The sequence below is a fragment of the Pipistrellus hanaki genome, assembly GCF_964339955.1.
Source record: "Pipistrellus hanaki genome assembly, chromosome: 1".
NCBI classification, from domain to species: Eukaryota; Metazoa; Chordata; class Mammalia; order Chiroptera; family Vespertilionidae; genus Pipistrellus; species Pipistrellus hanaki.
In genome coordinates, this window is record NC_140503.1 from 2687884 (window position 1) to 2710370 (window position 22487).

Consider the following 22487-nt stretch of genomic DNA (forward strand, 5'->3'; position numbering starts at 1 on the left):
GCTTATTTGGGAAACAGGTGACTCTCCATCCATTACGTTAATAAAGTGACACTGCACGTATGTGGCCATTTTGACTTAAACAGTGTACATTTCTGTGACACATCCTTGTCCTGTAGGTGGACATTCATCCCCAGTGTGTGGCTCAGACTGTGGTTCTGAGGTTTGTGTGGGAGGGGGAGGTCCTTCTACCTCTGTCCCTGATCCCAGGCCACGCCCATTCCCAGGAGCTCAGGGAGCTGACTGCTCCAGGCTGAGGGACTGCCCGGGTTCCTGACCGCTTGCAGGGTGTGTGTGTGTGGGGTGGGGGGAGGGAGTTGCTCTAAGGACAGCCTCCACTGGGGACCACAGGGATGCTACGGGGCAGGAACAAGGCAGGTTGAAATGTGTCCCGAGCTGTTCCGAGGAGATGGGCAGAGGAGCAGGCCGTGCTGTCAGCAGCCGCACACCCGGCCCCGCACAGGGCTGGACGGTGTGCACGTCTAATAAATACCAGCACAGGGGGCACGTGGCCTACCCTCCTTCCTCCCCACCCCGGTAGAGAGGGGAGACTCAGGGACAGGAGGAGGGATTGGCACGCCACACTCCAGCTTGGGCCAGGCCAGTCACTTTATTGTCACCTTTGGAGGGGCCCTGCCTGGGCGGGAGGCTGAGCCTTAGAACAGCTATTTCTGGGTGGGATTCACCACCTTGCCCACAAAGAGGGGGGCTTTGGTGACTTTGTCATAGATGACCATGACGAACGGCCTGTTGAAGTCAACCCCTGGGTTCAATGACGTCAGAACAGCTTCCAAAAGTGTGGCCCCGGCAGCTTCTGTCCCCTTCTCATCCAGGGTCAGCACAGCCTTATGCACGGCCTGGCAGGGAGAGAGCAGAGCTGTGGTCTCAGTGACACAGCAAACCCCACCCCGGTCTGGGAGGTCGGCCAGGGAAGGCAGCGGTGCTGGGAGGGGAGGTTTCCCGGGCCTGTTCCCTCCTCCCAGGTCCCCCTGCAGGGGACACCAGCTCCTTCCCCCAACCCCCAACGCGACACCAGCCTCTCCACTTCTCAAGGCCTTTGCTGACTCCACCTGCCCACCCTCCTGCCTCGGGATCAACATTCTCCTCCTCCCTGCAAACAGCCCCACCCCAGGAGGCAGAAGCTGGACTTGGACTCTCTGTCCCTGGGCGTGTCCCATTGTGAGCTCCTTGGGGACCAGGAGGAGATGGGACCCCCCATCGCGTCCAGCCCACAGCCAGGCACTCAGTGTGCAACCAGTACTGAGCACAGCTGTGGCTGCGGCCCCTCAGTTCTCCTGAGAAGTGGCATCTTAGCCCAGTGACTCACTAACGTGGCTGTGGCTCACAGACAGCTCCAATGCCACAGGAAGGGTGGGAGGGGGTTCCTCCCTCACCCCCAGCCTGACTGTATAAATATGGGTCCATCGAACCCAAAGAGGAGAAGACCCTGACCAGAGATGAGACGGGGTCAGTGACACCGCCTCAGAGGACGTCCCAAAGGCCAGGACGCAGAGGCCATCCCCCCTCGGGCGCCTGAGCACGTCCCGGTCTTGGTGAGCCCAGTGGCCTTCCCCCGGGACCTGAGTCTGCAAGAAGTTTGCGGGCCTGGGCCCCCTCCCCGGGCTGCAGCCCACACACATCGTGCCCCGTGGACCCCAGGACAGGCTCACCTTGGACACCTTCAGGGGCGCCGCCTCGCTGATCCCGGAGAGCTCAGCCCCATCACTGAAGACCTTGGTGATGCCCATTTCGCCCAGGGTGGCTTTCAGATCGTAGGTTCCAGAAATGGACAGTTTGGGCATACTCACCTGGGCAGAACTGTCAAGATGGTTGGAAAAGAAAGGAATTTCACAACATGGAAAGTTTTTCTTTCTGGTCATTTCTCCCTCTTCTCTTGTTTCCTCTGGGGACAGAGCGCGGCCCCAGAAGGTCTGACAGGGGCAAGCAGCCTGGTGTTCGGGCCCTCTCGGATCCAAGCGAGAATCAGCCCCTCCTTGCTCTCTGTGCTCAGGCTCCAGTGAGGGCACCCAGGCCTGGTCTTGCCGGGTGGGGCTTTACTCTGTCTTCCTAACTTTCACTCTGACTGTTGTGTATTTTTATATTCATTTATACATACGTTTGTAATGTATTCTTTTCTATGTTATTGACTTGTCCATTTATTTGCATTCTGATTATTTGATTGTTTATGTTTGCACTGCACACATTTATGCATTTACGTATAGTTTGTAATGTGCGTGGTGGACTCTGCGTGAGGATAGGCATCTGTGAGCACAGAGCGATGTGCACTAACTTGGGGCACATGTTCCATGTCACTGTACCCAGCCCGGGGCAACCACACGCTGCCGGCCTCGGAGCAGGCAGCCTCCAACCCCGCGCCTTCTCTGTTCTGGCCTCTCCGAGCCCTGTCCCTGCACAGCGTGGCCTCTCTGTCCTCACACCACGTGCAGCTGCTGCCTCTCAGGGGGCCTTGGTGCTGCTCTCCCTGCACCCACCGCTGGCACCGCTCTCACGGGGTGCTGCCTGAGCTGAGACTGGCCTCTCTGGAAGCTCAGGGTCATGCAGCTGTTTACTCACAGGGTGTGGTCCATTCTCACCCTCCTGCCATCCCCGCTGCTGCCAAGCAGGAGGGGGAAACCAGCGCAGGCTAGGGACATCACCTGTCGTATTTTCTTGCGAGGGCCGCGCTGAGGTCCTCCTTGGTGAGCAGCTCCTCCATGTGGCGCAGCTTCCCCTTGTCGGGCAGCAGGAAGATGGCAGTGGCGTTGCCCACGTAGTCCATGAGCAGCACCCAGCTGGAGAGCTTGCTGCAGTGGTGCACCTTGAACATGCCCATGTGCTTCATCATGGGCACCTTGACCGTGGTGGCCACGTCCACGTGGAAGTCCTCCTCCTTGGTCTTCTTCTCATCGAAGGGCCTCTCCAATTTTCCTGGAGAGAGGGAAGGCGCAGGTCAGCCAGGAGAGGGGAGGGGTAGGTACCCGTGGGAGAACGCAGGCCCTGAGCCTCCTGCGTGAGAATTCTCTCTGATCCTCAGCTTCCCCTTCTGTCAAATGGAGCTCAAAGGGACCTGCGCTCACTGACGGGACTTCAGTGGGGAGAAACCTGCTGGAGGAGGGTCCATGTTATCTTTATTGCAGAGGCTCCGTGTGCCAGCCTGGCTTGGCAGAGGAAGCATGTGGACTTGTATTGCATGCCATTTACCAGTAATGGAGGGTTGCCCCAAAGGGGCTGAATGAAAATGACTGGCATCAGCCACACTTGGCAGCTCCTGGCCTGAGCCTCCCTGCCCTTGACTCGGGTTCTCCTCATTCGGGGAAATCACCTGGTTCTTCCTCTAATGGCCTTTCCGGGCCAACACGTGAGACCCGGAGGCCTGGGCACCCCCCTCTGCTGTTCCAAGAGACCACCGCCACCCTGCCTGGTGGAAGTGCACGGGAGTCTCAGGAAGCCCTGAGCCCCTTTCTCATTGGATGGAAGGTGGAGACTGAGGCTGGAGAGGGGACAAGACCCGCCTGGAGTGCCCCCGCTCAGCTGGGCCCAGGATGTGCTGACTCTGGCCTTGGCGCTCTCCAGGGCATTTTCTGCCCCGGGTCACGGAGTCCACAGAGAGAAGGAAGCAACCCCTGACCTTGACTCTCACCTCCCTGCCCCAGCCTGTGTCCAGGGACTGTTTCACCAGCCTCAGAATGTGCTCTGGGACCCACAGGCTTCTGGAATTTTCTTCAGTCAGAGAGAGTAAGGCTGGCTGGGAGTCAAGTTCAGCTGAGCACCCACATTGTGAGCCTGTAGCCCCGTGTTCTTTGTGACATGCGTACTCCTTACAGAATCCTGACAACACGGGACTATTATGTTCATGTACAGATAGGAAGGTGGACCCTCAGAGAGGTACAGAGACTGGCCGAGAGCCAGACGCTGACTGGTGGTGGAGGCAGGATTTGAACCCTGTGCTTCTGACTCTAAAGCTGCCACTTCTCCCACTACACCTCAGTAGTCCAGGCGACCTTCTTTGTTTTTAAACTCTGCTAACGTGTGTGTGTCTGGCTCTGTGTTGTGTGTTTGTGTATGTGTGTGGTGGGGGGATTTGGGGTGCAGGCACATTGCATATTTTGCCTCCATCCCTGGTGGGGGTCTACGATGCACGTGGAACAGGCACAAAGGCTCTGGCACTTCCTGCAGGGAGGATGATGCTCTGACTCTTCGATCGCTGACCGCATTGGTCGGGGGCGTTTTTCTGTGGTTGTGTGGGGAGAACGGCTCCCTGCCCAGATGCACAGTCACGTGGCACCCTGAACCGCCCAGGACAGCTTAGGAACTGATGTTTGAGAATGGTTTTGGATGTTTCCATGGGAACCAGCTCTGGTTGGTGGTACCACCTTACCTTTAAAGAAGATGTAATTCACCAGAGCAAGCACTGTGTCCTCAGCAAGCTCTTGGACCAGGTCCACAATTTTCCCCTGGGTTCCCTTTTCTACGTAATCGTTGCTTTTCTTCTTGGCCTCTTCGGAATTCTGGAAGTTGACAGTGAAGGCTTCGGAATGGTACATCTACTTCACCTCCTCCAGAAACTTGTCCACCAGCTTCAGGCTGTCATTGATAAACAAGCCGTTTCCGGTGGTCAGTTGCAGCTGGTTGTCCGGCTGGTTGAGGGGGTGGAGGAGGTTCTCAAAGCCACTGTGCACGTCAGCCTCTGCTCTCTCCGTGAGGTTGAAACCAAGGCCCTCCAGGAGCTGGGTGCGAGTGGTGCCCTCGGCGCCCAGGGAGAGCATGGCAAAGGTCGCGGCGATGCTCACCAGTGAGAAGAATATGTTGGTGGCTTCGGACTGACGGGCCACCTGGCGGTACAGGCTGAAGGCGAAGTCGGCCAGGTTCGGCGCGATCTTGTGGCTGGCGGACTCTTGAGTGTGCTCAACTGCATCCGTGTCCTGAGCAGCGTCTTCAGCCAGGGCGGCCACAGGCCTGCCAGCAGGAGGAGGCCCCACGTGACGGAGGACGGCATTGTCTTGAGAGAGAGAAGGGGCATGCCGCCCAGGTCAGGCCCCACCTGACTCACACCAGGCCCAGCAGCCACAGCTGCTGCAGCTGCTCCTCCTGCAGCCTCGTACAGCAATCATAGGTGCAGGTCTATGCCAATTCTCAGTCTACAGAGGAGGAGACCGAAGTGCCGCAGGCTCAGTCACTTGTCCAAGGTCACAGAGCTTGCACAGAAAGGAGCAGGGCTCAGGGAGTGTGGGTCACGCCCTCCACGGCTACCCTGACATCTGAGTGACCCCGAGGTGCAAGGACCTCAGCTCCTATTTTATCAAAGAAGAAACTGAGGCCCAGGACACAGATGCCTAGTACGCATAGTTACCCGGGAAGCAGCCAGCTCTGCCTCAGGGGTGGCCGGATGGGGAACAGCTCCAAGCGGCTGCCGGGGGACTTAGTTATTTCACGGCAGAGAGGCTGCTGCCCAGAGAGGGAAAGATCTTGCCCAGGGACACACAGCGGGAATACACGGAGCCGGAGGAATGCCATATCGCCGGCCTGGCCCAGATCCTCCCTCATGCCGCCCACTCCATCCCTCTCCTTTTTCTCACAAACACGGCAGCTTGCACGTGTGGGCCCTGAGCCTGGTGTTTGCTAGCACCCGGTCCTGTGTGTGCCAGGCCCGGGGCTTCTGCTGTGCCACAGGGTGGCTGGGCAGGAGGCGGTCTGAGGGACTCTCTGTTAGCCTCAGACTGGCCGGGTTCTGAACGGCCCTGTCCTTCCCCAGCTGTGGGCCCACATGCTCCTCTCTCTGAGCACAACTAACACGTGAGATCGCTGGGGGAAGGGAGCAAAATCAGCCTCGTCATCAGAGGTCCCGGCCAGAAGAGAAGGCCATCAGCTCTGTGGGGGCAGAGGGTCGTGGGTTTTGCAAAGTAAAACCTTTAGGATCCATGAGGGGCCAGCCGATATCAAGGTGGCCGTGAACCCAGATAAGAGAGGGGAAGAGGTGGGAGAGGAGGGTTATCAGAAGAGTTAATGAATACCCTCAGCCTCCCAGAGATCAAGGCCGGCTTGGTGGGGTAGGAGGTCGGGGCCAGGAACAGAGGGGAGACCACGGGCCACGCTCTGGAAAGTGGGAAAAGCTCATCAGGCACCTGAGATGGACAGGGCGTGGAATTGAAGGGAAGCTCAAGGCCTCCGCCTCTGACTGAGATTTAAAGGAACCGGGTAAGAATGGGGACAGGTAGAGAAGCTGGGCTATGCACAAACAGCAAGTGCTGGTGAGGCTGTGGGGCAAAGGGAGCCCTAGTTCCCTGCTGCTGCGGGTGCAGACTGGTGCGGCCACTGTGGGAAACAGTATGGAACTTCCGTTTGACCCGGCGATCCCACTTCTGGGAATATATCCTAGAACCCCCACAGCTGCATCCATAAAGAATGCATGCACCCCTGTGTGCACAGCAGCACAGTTTTCAATAGCTGACATCTGGAAGCAGCCCCAGGGCCCATCAGCACAGGAGTGGATAAGCAAGCTGTGGACTCTACACCATGAAATGCTATTAAAAAAAATGAAAAAAGAAGCTGGGCAGAGACTGGGGAGTGGAAGGGGGTTTCCGAGGGGACGGCTCCCAGCCTTTGCAGGTCACAGAATTCCGGTGATGCCACCTAGGCCACAGAAAGGGGTCGAAGAGAGAAGAGGCAGCGAGCAGCTGTGCCTGCAGCACTGGTGTCTGAGAGGGCCCGCTCCGGGCGTCTGAGGGGAGCGAGCCCACCATGCCAAGCAGGACAGAGGGCTCGCTGACGGGCCTCCCAGCCTGACCCAGCAATGGCAGCCCGGCCTGCTGCACCTCAGTGTCCTCCTCTGTCAAGTGGAGGTGGCACCCCAGCCAGCTCACCCCAGCCCAGCTCGGGGAAGGCTGTGGGAGGGTTACACACTCAGCATGCAGAACTCACCTGCTCTCCAGAGAGCCTCGCCAGGCTGGACTCATCTCGCAGGCTGCCCATCTCTCATGGTTCCACCTACTTATAGGGCATCTCGCGGGGAGGCGAAGTTCCATGGCCCAGTAACCGCCCCCCCCAACCCCAAGACCCTCCTCCCCCCCCCCCCCCCCCCCCGGTGCAGGAAATGAGCCTGGGAGCCTTGAGCCCTAAGCCAGCGAGGGCCTGATACCATCAGCTCCTCCTGTGCCTCCCTGAAGCAGCCTAGTCTAGAGGAGCCAGCATGTGCCAGGTCATCTTAGGGTGGGGTGATGGGGCCCGGGGCCATGTAAGACCACAGGGCCTCGTGCGTTGATGCCACCTCACAGATGTGTGGAGAGGAGTAACGGACGAAGACATACTCAGAGCCTGGGACTGGGCCTGAGACAGGGTTGACCTCCAACAGATGTCAGCGTCCTGAAGTCACTGGGCTTAGGCTGCCAAGGTGCCAGCCCCAGGAAAGCTCACCTTGGACCTGGAATCGGCCTCCAAGGAGCATTTGTCCAGGTGGGAGGGCCATGGCAGGCACCGCCAGGAGCCAAGACTCAGAGTGACCCTGGGGAAGAGTGACCCTGGCCACCCTGAAAATATCAAGGCCTCAAGGGACCTTAATGCCCCTGTTTTGTTAACGAGAAAACCAAGGCTCCCAGCGGAGGGCCCTCGCTAGCGTGCCTGTGAGAGGCTGTGGAAGATCCCAGGCCGTCTGGCTCCTGCTCCTGGTCCATGGTAACTAACTGTTGCAGTCTGCAAGTTACTCCTCTTAGTTTTGTCAGTGAATGGGGACAGGGAAGTGGGAAGCTAGCCCAGAATCATTACCTTGGGAATCTACAGTCTTGAGAAACGTGTCATATTTGGCAAGAACCAGCACTACAGAACACTCTGCAGAATAGTCCACAGAAGAAACGTTAATGTTGGGTCTCATTATCCCCACTTTGCAGTGATGGAACTGAGGCACACAGTACTTTGAAAAGCTCATGGTTCTCTACTAATGGGAGGCTGATTTGGGATTCCTGCTTTCTTTTTGCGTTGTGGTACTGCCTCTAGCATTTTCATCCTAATATTTTCATGCTGAAAGTCAGCTCAGGATGAAAGGAAGTGCCAGTGATCACACACTGAGGCTATTGATAACTGCTGACTAAGGGAGCATGGCTTTTAATAACCGATACAGTCTGTTATCTGTATCGGTGAGTCTGTTTTGCTCATTAGATTCTACATAAGGGAGATCACACAGTACCTGTCTTTCTCTGAGTGGCTTATTTCACTTAGCACAGTGCCCTCCAGGTCCATCCGTGCTGTCTCAGATATAAGATTTCCTTGCTTTCTATGGCTCAGTAGTATTCCATTGTGTGAATCAAGGATGGGGAACATCCAATCCAGGGGCTACATAAGGCCCATGAAATCATTTGGTCTGGCCCTGCCAAGGCATTAGGGGTGAGTTAATTAAATGTTTGGCCAAATATAGCAGGCTGGTTTTTAAGTTGATAATTTTGCATGGCCTGGGAAGGATGTTATAAAAATCCAAATAGCCCTTCGTAGAGAAAGGGTTCCCACCCCTGGTAAATGTACCACAGCTTGTCTATCCACTCATCTACTCATGAGCACTTGAGCTACTTCAAAGGAACAAAGAAAGGGATCCCTAGAGAACAATGTGGTGGTTGCTGGAGGTAGGGGGGTGGGCAGGTGGCAGAGGGTGAAAGGGGATCCATGGGGCAGGAAGAGAGTTGATTTTGGGTGGTGAGTGCTTCATGCAGGAGGCATGCAGATGATGTGTTACAGAGTGCACTTGAAACCTGTATGGCCTTATTAACCATGCCACCCCAACACATTCAATGCAAATAAGGTGAAGACAGACTTCTGCTCTTGTGGCTGTGTTCCCTGTGGAAGCCCCGCTGTGACATTGAAGAGCATCCTCACAGCCCCATCTTCCCCTGCGCGGCGTGCCCTCTGTGCCCAGATCGCTGCACAGTGACAAGTGGCACAGGCAGTACTGCCTTGGGGCGGCTTGGGCTTCAGAGAGCACACTGCCCTGCTCATTATCTCTTGCCTCCGCCTGTGTTCAGGGCCTCCCTGGAGTCTGCCCTGTGGTTACCCGCTCCCGTGTGACTCTCAGGGCACCCCCAGATTTCCTGGCACGTCTCACCACAACTCCTGGGCCATTTCCTCCTGGTGAGCTTATCACCTCTTTTCTGGCACTTTCTAATGTTTTTCCTCCCTGAGGGTTGCCTTCTGCCTTCCCTGGTCCTTCTCATCTAAGCCATAATTGAAGGCTTGCTTCTTAGATGATTTATATAAATACTAGAGGCCCAGTGCACAAATTTGGGCGTGGGTGGAGTTCTTAGGCCTGGCCAATGATCGGGGCCATCTAGCCCAGTCTCTATCAGGGCCATAGGGGCCAGCCGGGCAGGGGGAGGACCGTGGGCGGTAGTTCAGCTGCAAGAGGTTGACTGTGGGAGCACACTGACCACCAGGGGGCAGCTCCTGCGTTGAGTGTCTGCCCCCTGGTAGTCAGTGCAGGTCACAGCGACCAGTCGTTTGGTTGACTGGTCAAAACGGTTGCTTAGGCTTTTATATATATATAAATATACATATTTATTTAAATTGATTTCAGAGAGGAAGGGAGAGGGAGAGAGAGAAAGAAACACATCAGTGATGGGAGAGAATCACTGCCTCCTGCATGCCCCACACTGGGGATCAAGCTTAGACCCTGTATGCCCTGTCCAGTAATTGCACCCTGACCTACTGGCTCACAGGTCAGTGTTCAGCCACACCTGCTGGGCCGTTTGCATTTTCTTGCTGAAGAGGCCTTACAGAGAGGATCAAGGGGGGATCTCGGGTGGGAATCATTATGTAATCAGTATTTTCCATTTCTGAGGTAGTGCACATGTGTGAGAACCTCGAGCCCCCTTGAACTGGGTCTCCATTTTAGTCTTTCCAAGGTGTACCCGGACCCTCAAAATTAGCCCTTTGAGGGCACAGGCTAGGAAGCGTCATCCCCAGTGACAGGAGGGAGATGGTGCCCACCCGTCAGGGCAGAGCTCCCACTGAAACTCAGCAGCGTGTTAACTAGCTGTGCCTTGCCTGCAAAGCGATAGCGGCGTGACTGTCACCGCCAGGCAGTCCCTGCGGCATCCCAGAGGTCGCTGTGAGTTTTCTCCATTTCACAGGTGAGCTGGAGCCCCACTCAAGGGGAGAGTGACCAGCAGCAGGCCAGGCCTCAGCACCGGTGACTCCAGCTGGTGATGGCAAGAGAGGCAGGCTCCAGTGGGCTGGAGGCTGGAATTGGTCAGCGGTCTGAGATGGTCTGGGGAAAGTAGGGGTTGCCCGGCTGAAGTGAGGCGCCTGCTTTCTAGGCCTGGGTCTTCTGTTGGCCAGAACCCCAGCTCCCCACTTGCCGTTGGAGGTAACGGTTCCCAGGCTGTGTCCTTCAAGGACTGAGTTTGAGGGTCGTGGATACACTGGAAACATGAAAGAACAGGCAAAGCTGAGGCTGATGGCCGTCCTGCCTGACCATGGCCTGCTCTCCTAGGACAAGGCTGCCCGATGCTTGCTTTGCCCACCCCATGCATGGGTCCCATTGGTTCCCATCTGAGCCAGTGAATTCTCTGGGAGCTGTAAGCTCCCTGGATTGGCTCTCTGCAGCCAGAGTCCAGACTGCGTAGTGACAGGCCCCCCTTTGAGGTGAAATGATGGTTCTCCAGGGAGTGCCCCAGCGCATCCAGCCTTCTTGGCCATGCCCTGGACTCTCCAGAGTTCCAACTGCCCCATTACTGCCTCGGATGCCAGTACTGGCCGGTGGGAGTGCGGGTTGCTTGCTGAGGGTTGTGTGCTCAGCACCCTTGGGTTCAGCTGCTTTCCTGCAAGGGGGTCGGCAAGGCGTGTTTTCTGTGCAGAGGTGTGTTCTGGGCCCCAGCCTTCCTCATACTTCAGGATTGCGGGGGATTCAGCTCTGCTAAGCCCATGGTGCTGTCTGGGATGGGATGTGGGTGATGTGTTGAGGTGTGAGGGACCGGGGAGGCCCCTGAAACCAGCTCTACCACTCACTAACTCCGCAATCTTGAGCAAGCCCACTAGCCAAACTGAGCCGCAGTGTTCTCATCTGTAGAATGGATATGCAAGAGCAAAGCAGCTCTGTTCACAGCATCACAGTTCTACTCTGAGGATTCATTGAGAAAATGCCTGTGCAGCCCCTCCCCGGGAGCCTGGCATATAGGAAGAGCTTGTCATGCCACAAATAAATTCTTGGCACTGGTGCCCTGCTCTGCTGCCCTTTGAAGGCTGTTTTAGGTATCTGATGTGAACCTCACAGGAGGGACAGGTAGGGTTCATAGTCACAGTAGAGGCCCGGTGCATGATATCCGTGCAAGAGTAGGCCTTTGCAGACCAGGCTTCCTCCAGATGGTTGTCCTGCTATTGGGTCCAATTAACATATTAGTTCTTTATTATATAGGATGGGGATTTACTGTGGCTCAGAGAGGTTTGGCGACTTCTCTAGTCATAGCCCTGGAAAGTGGCAGAGTCTGAACTTGACCCAGGTCCTCAGATCCTCAGGGCTGGCATCATTGTAGGTGTCTGACAGTGTTCGTATTGTTACTGGAATTAGAGGAAGTTGGAAGTCTCCAGGCGGGGAAGACTGGAGAGGATAGGAGGCTTATTTGGGAAACAGGTGACTCTCCATCCATTACGTTAATAATGTGACAGTGCACGTATGTGGCCATTTTGACTTAAACAGTGTACATTTCTGTGACACATCCTTGTCCTGTAGGTGGACATTCATCCCCAGTGTGTGGCTCAGACTGTGGTTCTGAGGTTTGTGTGGGAGGGGGTGGTCCTTCTACCTCTGTCCCTGATCCCAGGCCACGCCCATTCCCAGGAGCTCAGGGAGCTGACTGCTCCAGGCTGAGGGACTGCCCGGCTTTCTGACCGCTTGCAGGGTGTGTGAGTGTGTGTGTGTGTGTGTGCGCGCGCCGGGGGGGTGGGGGTTCCACTCAGGACAGCCTCCACTGGGGACCACAGGGATGCTACGGGGCAGGAACAAGGCAGGTTGAAATGTGTCCCGAGCTGTTCCGAGGAGATGGGCAGAGGAGCAGGCCGCGCTGTCAGCAGCCGCACACCCGGCCCCGCACAGGGCTGGACGGTGTGCACGTCTAATAAATACCAGCACAGGGGGCACGTGGCCTACCCTCCTTCCTCCCCACCCCGGTAGAGAGGGGAGACTCAGGGACAGGAGGAGGGATTGGCACGCCACACTCCAGCTTGGGCCAGGCCAGTCACTTTATTGTCACCTTTGGAGGGGCCCTGCCTGGGCTGGAGGCTGAGCCTTAGAACAGCTATTTCTGGGTGGGATTCACCACCTTGCCCACAAAGAGGGGGGCTTTGGTGACTTTGTCATAGATGACCATGACGAAGGGCCTGTTGAAATCAACCGCTGGGTTCAGTGACGTCACAACAGCTCCCACAAATGTGGCCCCGGCAGCTTCTGTCCCCTTCTCATCCAGGGTCAGCACAGCCTCATGCACGGCCTGGCGGGGAGAGAGCAGAGCTGTGGTCTCAGTGACACAGCAAACCCCACCCCGGCCTGGGAGGTCGGCCAGGGAAGGCAGCGGTGCTGGGAGGGGAGGCTTCCCGGGCCTGTTCCCTCCTCCCAGGTCCCCCTGCAGGGGACACCAGCTCCTTCCCCCAACCCCCAACGCGACACCACCCTCTCCACTTCTCAAGGCCTTTGCCGACTCCAGCTGCCCACCCTCTCGCCTCCGGACCAATGTTCTCCTCCCTGCAAATAGCCCCCACTCCCCCCCAGAAGGCAGAAGTCTCTCTCCCTGGGCGCGTCTCTTGTTTCTAGTGTCTGATTGTGAGCTCCTTGGGGACCAGGAGGAGATGGGACCCCCCATCGCGTCCAGCCCACAGCCAGGCACTCAGTGTCCAGCCAGTACTGAGCACAGCTGTGGCTGCGGCCCCTCAGTTCTCCTGAGAAGTGGCATCTTAGCCCAGTGACTCACTAACGTGGCTGTGGCTCACAGACAGCTCCAATGCCACAGGAAGGGTGGGAGGGGGTTCCTCCCTCACCCCCAGCCTGACTGTGTAAATATGGGTCCATCGAGGCCCAAAGAGGAGAAGACCCTGACCAGAGATGAGACGGGGTCAGTGACACCGCCTCAGAGGACGTCCCAAAGGCCAGGATGCAGAGGCCACCCCCCCTCGGGCGCCTGAGCACGTCCCGGTCTTGGTGAGCCCAGTGGCCTTCCCCAGGGACCTGGGCCTGTGGGGCTTTTGTGGGCCTGGGCCCCCTCCCCGGGCTGCAGCCCACACACATCGTGCCCCGTGGACCCCAGGACAGGCTCACCTTGGACACCTTCAGGCGCGCCGCCTCGCTGATCCCGGAGAGCTCAGCCTCATCACTGAAGACCTTGGTGATGCCCATTTCGCCCAGGGTGGCTTTTAGATCGTAGGTTCCAGAAATAGACAGTTTGGGCATACTCAGCTGGACAAAACTGTCAAGATGGTTGGAAAAGAAAGGGATTTCACAACATGGAAAGTTTTTCTTTCTGGTCATTTCTCCCTCTTCTCTTGTTTCCTCTGGGGACAGAGCGCGGCCCCAGAAGGTCTGACAGGAGCAAGCTGCCTGGCGTTCGGGCCCTCTCAGACCCAAGCGAGAATCATCCCCTCCTTGCTCTCTGTGCTCAGGCTCCAGTTAGGGCACCCAGGCCTGGGCTTACCGGGTGGGGCTTTACTCTGTCTTCTTAACTTTCACTCTGACTGTTGTGTATTTTTATATTCATTTATACATACGTTTGTAATGTGCATGATGAGCTCTGCGTGAGGATCGGCCTCTGTGAGCGCAGAGCGATGTGCACTAACTTGGGGCACATGCTCCAGGTCACTGTACCCAGCCCGGGGCAACCACGCGCTGCCGGCCTCGGAGCAGGCAGCCTCCAACCCCGCGCCTTCTCTGTTCTGGCCTCTCCGAGCCCTGTCCCTGCACAGCGTGGCCTCTCTGTCCTCACACCACGTGCGGCTGCTGCCTCTCAGGCCGCCTTGGTGCTGCTCTCCCTGCACCCACCGTTGGCACCGCTCTCACGGGGTGCTGCCTGAGCTGAGACTGGCCTCTCTGGAAGCTCAGGGTCATGCAGTTGTTTGATGCACAGGGTGTGCTCCATTCTCACCCCAACCCCCACTCCGCTGCTGCCAGGCAGGAGGGGCCAGCCAGCGTAGGTAGGGACATCACCTGCAGGATTTCCTTTCCAGGGCCGCGCTGAGGTCCTCCTTGGTGAGCAGCTCCTCCATGTGGCGCAGCTTCCCCTTGTCGGGCAGCAGGAAGATGGCAGTGGCGTTGCCCACGTAGTCCATGAGCAGCACCCAGCTGGAGAGCTTGCTGCAGTGGTGCACATTGAACATGCCCAAGTGCTTCATCATGGGCACCTTGACCGTGGTGGCCTCGTCCACGTGGAAGTCCTCCTCCTTGGTCTTCTTCTCATCGAAGGGCATCTCCCATTTTCCTGGAGAGAGGGAAGGTGCTGGTCAGCCAGGAGAGGGGAGGGGTAGGTACCCGTGGCAGAACGCAGGCCCTGAGCCTCCTGCGTGAGAATTCTCTCTGATCCTCAGCTTCCCCTTCCATCAAATGGAGCTCACAGGGACCTGTACTCTCTGACGGGACTTCAGTGGGGAGAAAGCCGCTGGAGGAGGGTCCATGTTGTCTTTATTGCAGAGGCTCAGGGTGCCAGCCTGGCTGGGCAGAGTAAGCATGTGGACATGTATTAAATGCCATTTAACAGTAATGGAGGGTTGCCCCAAAGGGGCTGAATGAAAATGACTGGCATCAGCCACACTTGGCAGCTCCTGGCCTGAGCCTCCCTGCCCTTGACTCGGGTTCTCCTCATTCGGGGAAATCACCTGGTTCTTCCTCTAATGGCCTTTCCGGGCCAACACGTGAGACCCGGAGGCCTGGGCACCCCCCTCTGCTGTTCCAAGAGACCACCGCCACCCTGCCTGGTGGGAGTCTCAGGAAGCCCTGAGCCCCTTTCTCATTGGATGGAAGGTGGAGACTGAGGCTGGAGAGGGGACGAGACCCGCCTAGAGTGCCCCCGCTCAGCTGGGCCCAGGATGTGCTGACTCTGGCCTTGGCGCTCTCCAGGGCATTTTCTGCCCCGGGTCACGGAGTCCACAGAGAGAAGGAAGCAGCCCCTGACCTTGACTCTCACCTTTCTGCCCCAGCCTGTGTCCAGGGACTGTTTCACCAGCCTCAGAATGTGCTCTGGGACCCACAGGCTTCTAGAATTTTCTTCACTCAGAGAGAGTAAGGCTGGCTGGGAGTCAAGTTCAGCTGAGCACCCACATTGTGAGCTTGTAGCCCCGTGTTCTTTGTGACATGCGTACTCCTTACAGAATCCTGACAACACGGGATTATTATGTTCATGTCCAGATAGTAAGCTGGACCCTCAGAGAGGTACAGAGACTCGCCGAGAGCCAGACGCTGACTGGTTTTGGAGGCAGGATTTGAACCCTGTGCTTCTGACTCTAAAGCTGCCACTTCTCCCACGACACTTCAGTGTTCCAGGCGAACTTCTTTGTTTTTAAACTCTGCTAACGTGTGTGTGTCTGGCTCTGTGTTGTGTGTGTGTGTGGTGGAGGAGCTGACGGGGGTGGGGGGGGGCACATTGCATATTGTGCCTCCATCCCTGGTGGGGGTCTACGATGCACGTGGAGCAGGCACAAAGGCTCTGGCAGGTCCTGCAGGGAGGATGAGGCCCTGACTCTTCGATCGCAGACCTCATTGCTCAGGGGGGGTGGGGGGGGTATCTGTGGTTGTGTGGGGAGAACGGCTCCCTGCCCAGATGCACAGTCACGTGGCACCCTGCACCACACAGGAAACCTTAGAAACTGATGTTTGAGAATGGTTTTGGATGTTTCCATGGGAACCAGCTCTGGTTGGTGGTACCACCTTACCTTTAAAGAAGATGTAATTCACCAGAGTGAGCACTGTGTCCTCAGGAAGCTCTTGGACCAGGTCCACAATTTTCCCCTGGGTTCCCTTTTCTACGTAATCGTTGATTTTATTCTTGGCCTCTTCGGGGTTCTGGAAGTTGACAGTGAAGGCTTCGGAGTGGTACATCTTCTTCACGTCCTCCAGAAACTTGTCCACCAGCTTCAGGCTGTCCTGGATGAACAAGCCGTTGCCAGCGGTCAGCTGCAGCTGGTTGTCCGGCTGGTTGAGGGTGTGGAGGAGGTTCTCAAAGCCACTGTGCACGTCAGCCTCTGCTCTCTCCGTGAGGTTGAAACCAAGGCCCTCCAGGAGCTGGGTGCGAGTGGTGCCCTTGGCGCCCACGGAGAGCATGGCGAAGGCCGTGGCGATGCTCACAGGGGAGAATAAGATGTTGGTGCCGTTGGACTGACGGGCCACCTGGCGGTACAAGCTGAAGGCGAAGTCGGCCAGGTTCGGCGCGATCTTGTGGCTGGCGGACTCCTCAGCCTGCTTGGCTGCATCCGTGTCCTGGGCAGCGTCTCCAGCCAGGGCGGCCGGGGCCAGGCAGCACAGGCCTGCCAGCAGGAGGAGGCCCCACGTGATGGAGGACGGCATTGTCCTGAGAGAGAGAAGGGGCATGCCGCCCAGGTCAGGCCCCACAGGGAGCCCCCGGCCCCAGACTCACACCACGCCCAGCAGCCAGAGCCGCTGCAGCTGCTCCTCCTGCAGCCCCGTGCCAGGCACGCTCTGTATCCTCACCATCCACACCCTCCCCGGCATCACACATGCAGGAGGTCCTGGTGTGGAGGCCACCTTCCTGATGCCCCCCGTAATATCTGCAGTGACCCTGAGGGGCCAGAGCCGAAGCCCCTATTTCATAATGGGGGAACCTGAGGCGAGGGAGGCATTGAGGGGAGGGATGCATGATGTCCGCACTGTACGTCTCATCACTCGGAGGGAGGAAGGCAGGCTGAGAGCCCAGACAGGAGGCTGACCAGGCCCACGGGTGCCTGCATGTGGAGGCCCTCGGAGGGTAGCTGTGGAGCCCGTTTCCGAAGGGGCAGCGCGGCTTCCTGTGGCTCCTGCTCTGGAGGCTGCATCTGGCCTCAGCGGGATGGGCGGCCTGCTCACCCCCGTCACCGCCGGCCCAGCCCTGGGCTCCGCGGGCCTGTGGGCGCTAGAGATGCTGGGCTCTCTGGTATCGGGGTTTCTCTGTGTGTGTGTGGGGGGGTGGTTGTTGGGGGGAGGAGGCGGCATCTCTTTTCTTGTCAGACAGACCTGGGTTCTATTAAGGTGACCAGATGGTCACGCTTTTGGCGGGACAGTCCTGATTTCTAACAATTTTTCCTGCGTCCCGCAGCATTTTAAAAAAGTCCCGATTTTTGGAAAGATTGGAAAGATTCTTTCCAGAAATCGGGAGTGTGGAGCCAAAAGCGGGACGTCTGGGCACCTTATTCTAGGTACAAGTCATTTCGTGTCTCTGGCCCTCGCTTGGCCTCCCGTTGGAAGTGAGGTCATTGGGAGAAGCAGTGGAATGAGTCTGGGCCCCACATCGTACGTCCAGGGGGTCTCGGGCAGCTCTACGGGGGAGGGCCCGGCTCTATGGGGGCGCAGACCGGCCGCCTCCCGAGGACGGCGGGAGGGAGAGGTCGTGGCGGGCGGCAGTAGGAACAGCGGGCCTGGGCCGTCAGCAGGAGCAGACTCCATCAAGTGATGGTCAAAGTGAGCGCCACCCACAGCAACATGGAGCCGCCCTCCCCACAGAGCTCCCTCTACAGACAGGCCTGGCCCGGCCCTGCGGCTGCACCCCCGGGAAAGCCTGCCCTCTGCACAGATGGGGACACTGAGGCCTCAGCGAGGAGACACCCGCCCACAGCTGGCTCTGACTCACAGAACTGAACCTTCTTGCAGGACCACCACAAGGAGGCCCGGAACCCGGATGGGAAACCCGGGAAAGCTGGGAATCAACGCTGGTTTCATCCACCCCCTGGGGCTGTCCAAGTTTCTTTCTCAGAAAACAACCCGAGGAGGCGCAGACTGGCTCTCTCACCACTGGTGTCTGGCCGGAGGCTTTTAAAGACCCAGCCGGCAGCCCACGTTCGCTAACGCGGCCCCGTTTGTCTTGCTCCGCCGTGCTTAGAGCTGAAGGGCTGCGTTAGTTCTGCGTCTTCCTGTCCCTCCCGGTTCCCACTGGACTTGGCGTGGCCTTCAGGGGTGGCAGAAGCTGCCTCGGACTCAGGTGAGGAAGGCTTTGGGCCAACAGGGTGGGGACACTAAATGTGCTGAGTGACCTCAGGGCCAAGGCTGTGGCTTCCACCCTGACAGGGCACCACTGGCCTCGGGACCTCTCCTTGAGCAGTCCAGGTTGGCGGTGGCCTGGTGAGGGCCCTGTGAGCTAACGGTGGCTCTCATTACAGAGTGTCTGGGTTTTCGGGGTGGAACGCGCTCCCCGTGGGGAGGGATGGGGGGTGCCCTCATAGCCAGAGCGCTGCTGGCCTCAAGAAGGGTGCCGGCTGGTGGGGGTTCAGGTGGGCGGGCTGCAGCTGGTGCACACCTAATCACCCCGGTCCGCCTTCCTGGGTGCTGCCCACCTCACCTGGCTCCTCCTCTTACAGTAAGGGGTGTGAGGCCCAGAGGGGGGCAGAGCCTTGCCAAGGCCACACAGCGGCCAGTCACAGAGCTGCAACAAGCCTTGGTTTTCCCAGAACTTGAACTTCCAACTCAGCCAGCCATGTCCTCAGTTCTCAGATCCCATGACTGCCAGAACTGGGCCTTGAGGGGCCCTGACCTTGGCCTTGAGCCTCCTGTGGGCATCGCTTAGTCTTCGAGTCTGTTCCCTATGGGAGCAGGGCCCCAGGCGGCTGCTGTCTCCCAGCCCTTCTGTCAGAGGTAGCTCTTCTCCCCCAGCCCCACGCTGGGAGGCCCCGGGAGGAGGAAGTAGGTGGCGCACTGCCCAGAGGCCTGGGGGCCAGGCTCACGGCCCAGACGAGGACGATGGTGCGGGGACATTTCCAGGCTGGTGGGAGCAGCCCTGCCAGGGAGGAGAGAGAGGGCGCCACCCCCTTGGCCCGGCCTCACACCGTCCCCGCCCGGAGCACCAAGGGAAGGGCTGAGAGTGACCCGGGGTCCAGGAAAGCACCAGCACTAATAAGCCCCGGAGACCCGGCCCCGCCTCTCCCGGGCAGGCGGCCTCACTTCTCTGAGCCGGGCTTCCTGCCTGCAAAGTGGAGACAAGAACCTCTCGCAGGCGGAGTGAGGAGCAGACGACGTGTGGGTGAGGAGGACCTCACGCCTGCACACAGCCAGGGCCTCGTGTGAGAAATGGCCGACTTCCTCCTGCTGGAGAGACTGAGGCCAGAGACTGTGTTGCCCAGGCCAGGCCCAGGCAGGGGGCCCCTGCCCAGCGAAGACCCACCTCCGAGTTTGGAAAATTTAAAATCAGTTCTCCAAGAGGTTATTTATTCCCTCTGAGCTATGCCCAGCCAACACCGGCACCCCTGTCATGCTTAGTACCATCAGGCATTTTAAATGACCTGTTCTCAAAGCCTACCCTTTGAGGTGGGAAGTAGTATTAGCTCCATTTAACAGATGGAGAAATTGAGGCCTGCAGAGATTTCAGAACCTACTGAGAACCACAGAACCAATTGCTTATGGAGCCGGGACCAATCCGTACGCATTTTGATCCCAGAACCTGGCATTTAACCCTTCCCGGTGGGTAAAGCTGAAGCCAACGGCCTTGATACCGAAAGCAGCATCGCTTGGTGGCTAAGGTCAGATACTGTGAGGCCAGAATGCTCGAGTTCTATCTACTACCAGCTGTGTGACCTTGAACAAGTTACTTGACCTCTCTGAACGTCGAGTTTCTGAAAATGATAAGGTTGCACTTCCTCAGAGAGTTCTTGTGCAATTAACTACTGGCAAAGTGCCTGGTGCCCGGTCAGCTCTCCGAAGTGCCATTGCCATTGATTTTGTTGTGGGCCTTTCAGAGCACTGTGTGGGAGTCGTGGCCTTGGCCTTGGTCATGGTCATCTTTGTCACCTCATTTCCAAAGTCCAATCGAATGGCAGAAAAATCATGTCCTTCCAGAGATCAAGACCAGAGGGCGGGGTGAGAAGAAAGAGGGCCGAGTTTATCTACATTTTGCCCAGGAGGACAGAGAGGTCGAATAACTGTCCAGGGTCCCCCAGCATCGCTGAGCCCGGGAGGCCAGCCCAGGTGGCCCGTTCCCAACCTGGTCCCTGAGGCTGAGAGAATGAATGTGGACCATGGGCATGGGCTCAGGGGCACGGGTTCTGGAACTGGGTGGGCGGGGCGTGGATCCTGGGTGGTGTGTGAATTGGGCTAAGAACTCCTCTGTCCTCACACGTACAATGGGAGTAACCATGGGAGCCCCTCAGAAGGCTGCTGAGAGGCTTAAGGGCGGGGGCGCACGTAAGGAGCTCCATGCCCGCTGGAGCGCAGCTCGAAGCGCCTGCAGTGGCCCCTCCCAGGGTTCCCATCTCGCACCATAGGCGAGGGTGGCCAGAGCCCACTGCACGGGGGTGGGGAGGGAGAGGGCCCATTTTGATGCCTCGAGGCTGAGCCTGGCACAGTTCTGCTCGGCGTTTCTGCAGAGGATGGAGGCCTGTGAGCGGCTGGAACTCCTGGCTTCCAGTCTGGCCTGGCTCCCCCGTACATTAACTGGGGCTCCTCACTGTCCCCTCTGGGCCCGAACCTTCGCAGCTGTAGAAGGGGAAAAGATACCCCCCCCCCCCCAGGGTCCGGGCAGGGAGAGCGGAGGGGACAACAGACAGGGACACAGGAGCTGGGCCACCAGAGCAGGCCCACTCCCACTTCTGTGCACAGCGGCCAGTTAGTCACCAGCGAGTACTGAAGAGCCCCAGCAAGCTGAGGGAGCAGGACAGGACCTCCAGGAATGCTGTTACTATTCAACAGAGCCCACCCACCCTGCTCCATCCTCCCTGCATCCCCAGCTGTCTGAGGCCCGCGGAGGCTTTCCCGGGGAAGGCGTACTTACGATGGACTGTCCCAGGCCGGGGCTGGTGACCAAGGCTGAGGAGACAGAGCCCTGTCCTGGTCCGTATTTGAGCTGTGGACTTGGGGGGCGCTGGGGGAGGCTGCTGGTGAATATTAACCAAGGTCAACTCAGTTATCAGAGGAGCAAACAGGGACTAAGTCCATCTCCTGGACACGGCGCTGCTGCCCCCGGCCTGTCGGTTCCTGCCAGCAGCCCGTGCAGCCCACATCCCTGGGTTTTCCTTGGGGCTGTGGTCTGTTCTGGAGCTTTCACACGCCCTTTGGAGGCACTGGTGGGGTTGGGGGTGTGGTACAGGGTTGAGGCCAGAAGGGTCCCACGTAACTGTGGTCCCTTTAAGAGCCTAAGGCAGATGCACCACAGTCTCCACACCCCCTGCCCGCCTGGCACATCTCCTCTGGACATTTGGTGAAGGAGTGACGAGTGCATTTTCCTCCCTCCTGTCACTGCCCCGTCCCAGCTGTGGCTCTGTCAGGTGAATGACCTGCACACGGGCCAGACCGGAACCCAGCTTCCCTTCATTGGTTGTGAGGTCTCAGGCAAGCCTCGTGGCCGAGTTTTCCATCTGTCAGTCCCCAGCCTGTGGACTGCTGCGAGGATTAAATGCAGCCGTTCCCGGCCCGCCCAGAGCCTGAGCCAGTGCCGTGCGCACAGTGAGCCTTTGTGATGTGCCCGCCCTGCCCTCCTGTGTCGTTAGAGCTAGGTGAGGGGCTTTCCAGCTGTCCTCCCGGCTCTCCTGTGCAGTCCTCTGTCACCCCTCCCTGTGCAGGAGCAGACTCAGCCTCTGTGGCCCCCCCACTTCCCCATTTCACAGTCTGGCTGCAGGGCCCCAGCTCTTCCCCTGAGCCAGCAGAATGAGCAACCCCCCCCGCCCCCCCCCCCCCAGGCTTTCAGGTCTGCTGGCAGCTGAGAGAGCCAGGCTGTGGCTGAGGTGAGCCTGCCCTCCATACCTCATGGGCATTCCTTCTCCTCCATGTGACTCGGTTTCTCCATCTTCACAACGGGGCTCCAAGCCCAGCTGCCCCTCCCATCTCCCGCACTGGATGGCAGTGGCCAATCCCGGCCCCTCAGCCGAGTAGCCGGGGGTTAGTGGCAGGGTACGGCGTGCTCTACCTCCAGTTTCTGACGCTCTGGTGGCAGCCACACCTCCTGCAGTGGCCCGACCTCCTGCTCCCCCTCCTGCTCCTCGGGGCCCGGGTGCTGAGGCCACAGCACACCGGCCATGTGCAGCCGGTGCTCAGTGCCCCGTGTCTGCTCAGCCGGGAGGAAGGAGGCTCTGGGTGGTTGGTGGGGCAGCAGGCCCGGGAGAGGCAGGGAACTGGGGCAGGACGCTGCCATTTACCAGGGGACATTAGATGGCCCTCCTGGCCCAGGCAGTCCTGCAGACCACCTGCCGCTCCGTCTGGCCTGTGCGACCCAGGTGTCGTCTTGGGAGAGTTCAACCCTTAACTCCACCGCTGTCTTTCTGTGAGATCTCAGCTGCTTTATCACTCTGTGCCTCCGTTTCCCCATCTGTGAGATGGAGGAGAGGATGGTCACTTCTGCCAGGATTGTGAA

The 22487-nt window shown here is 58.4% G+C and overlaps 1 protein-coding gene across 1 annotated transcript; it reads right to left on the reverse strand.

Annotated features, from left to right (window-relative positions):
* Window positions 1-588: 588 nt before the first annotated feature.
* On the reverse strand, window positions 589-22056 carry LOC311612797 (uncharacterized protein). Its single transcript, XM_084866050.1, is given in 11 exon segments — window positions 589-854; window positions 1668-1815; window positions 2655-2925; window positions 4376-4541; window positions 4545-4953; window positions 9688-9732; window positions 12268-12458; window positions 13280-13427; window positions 14162-14432; window positions 15880-16514; window positions 21881-22056. Coding segments are annotated over 11 exon segments (2487 nt in total). The 5' UTR covers window positions 21892-22056; the 3' UTR covers window positions 589-662.
* Between the last annotated feature and the right edge of the window lie 431 nt (window positions 22057-22487).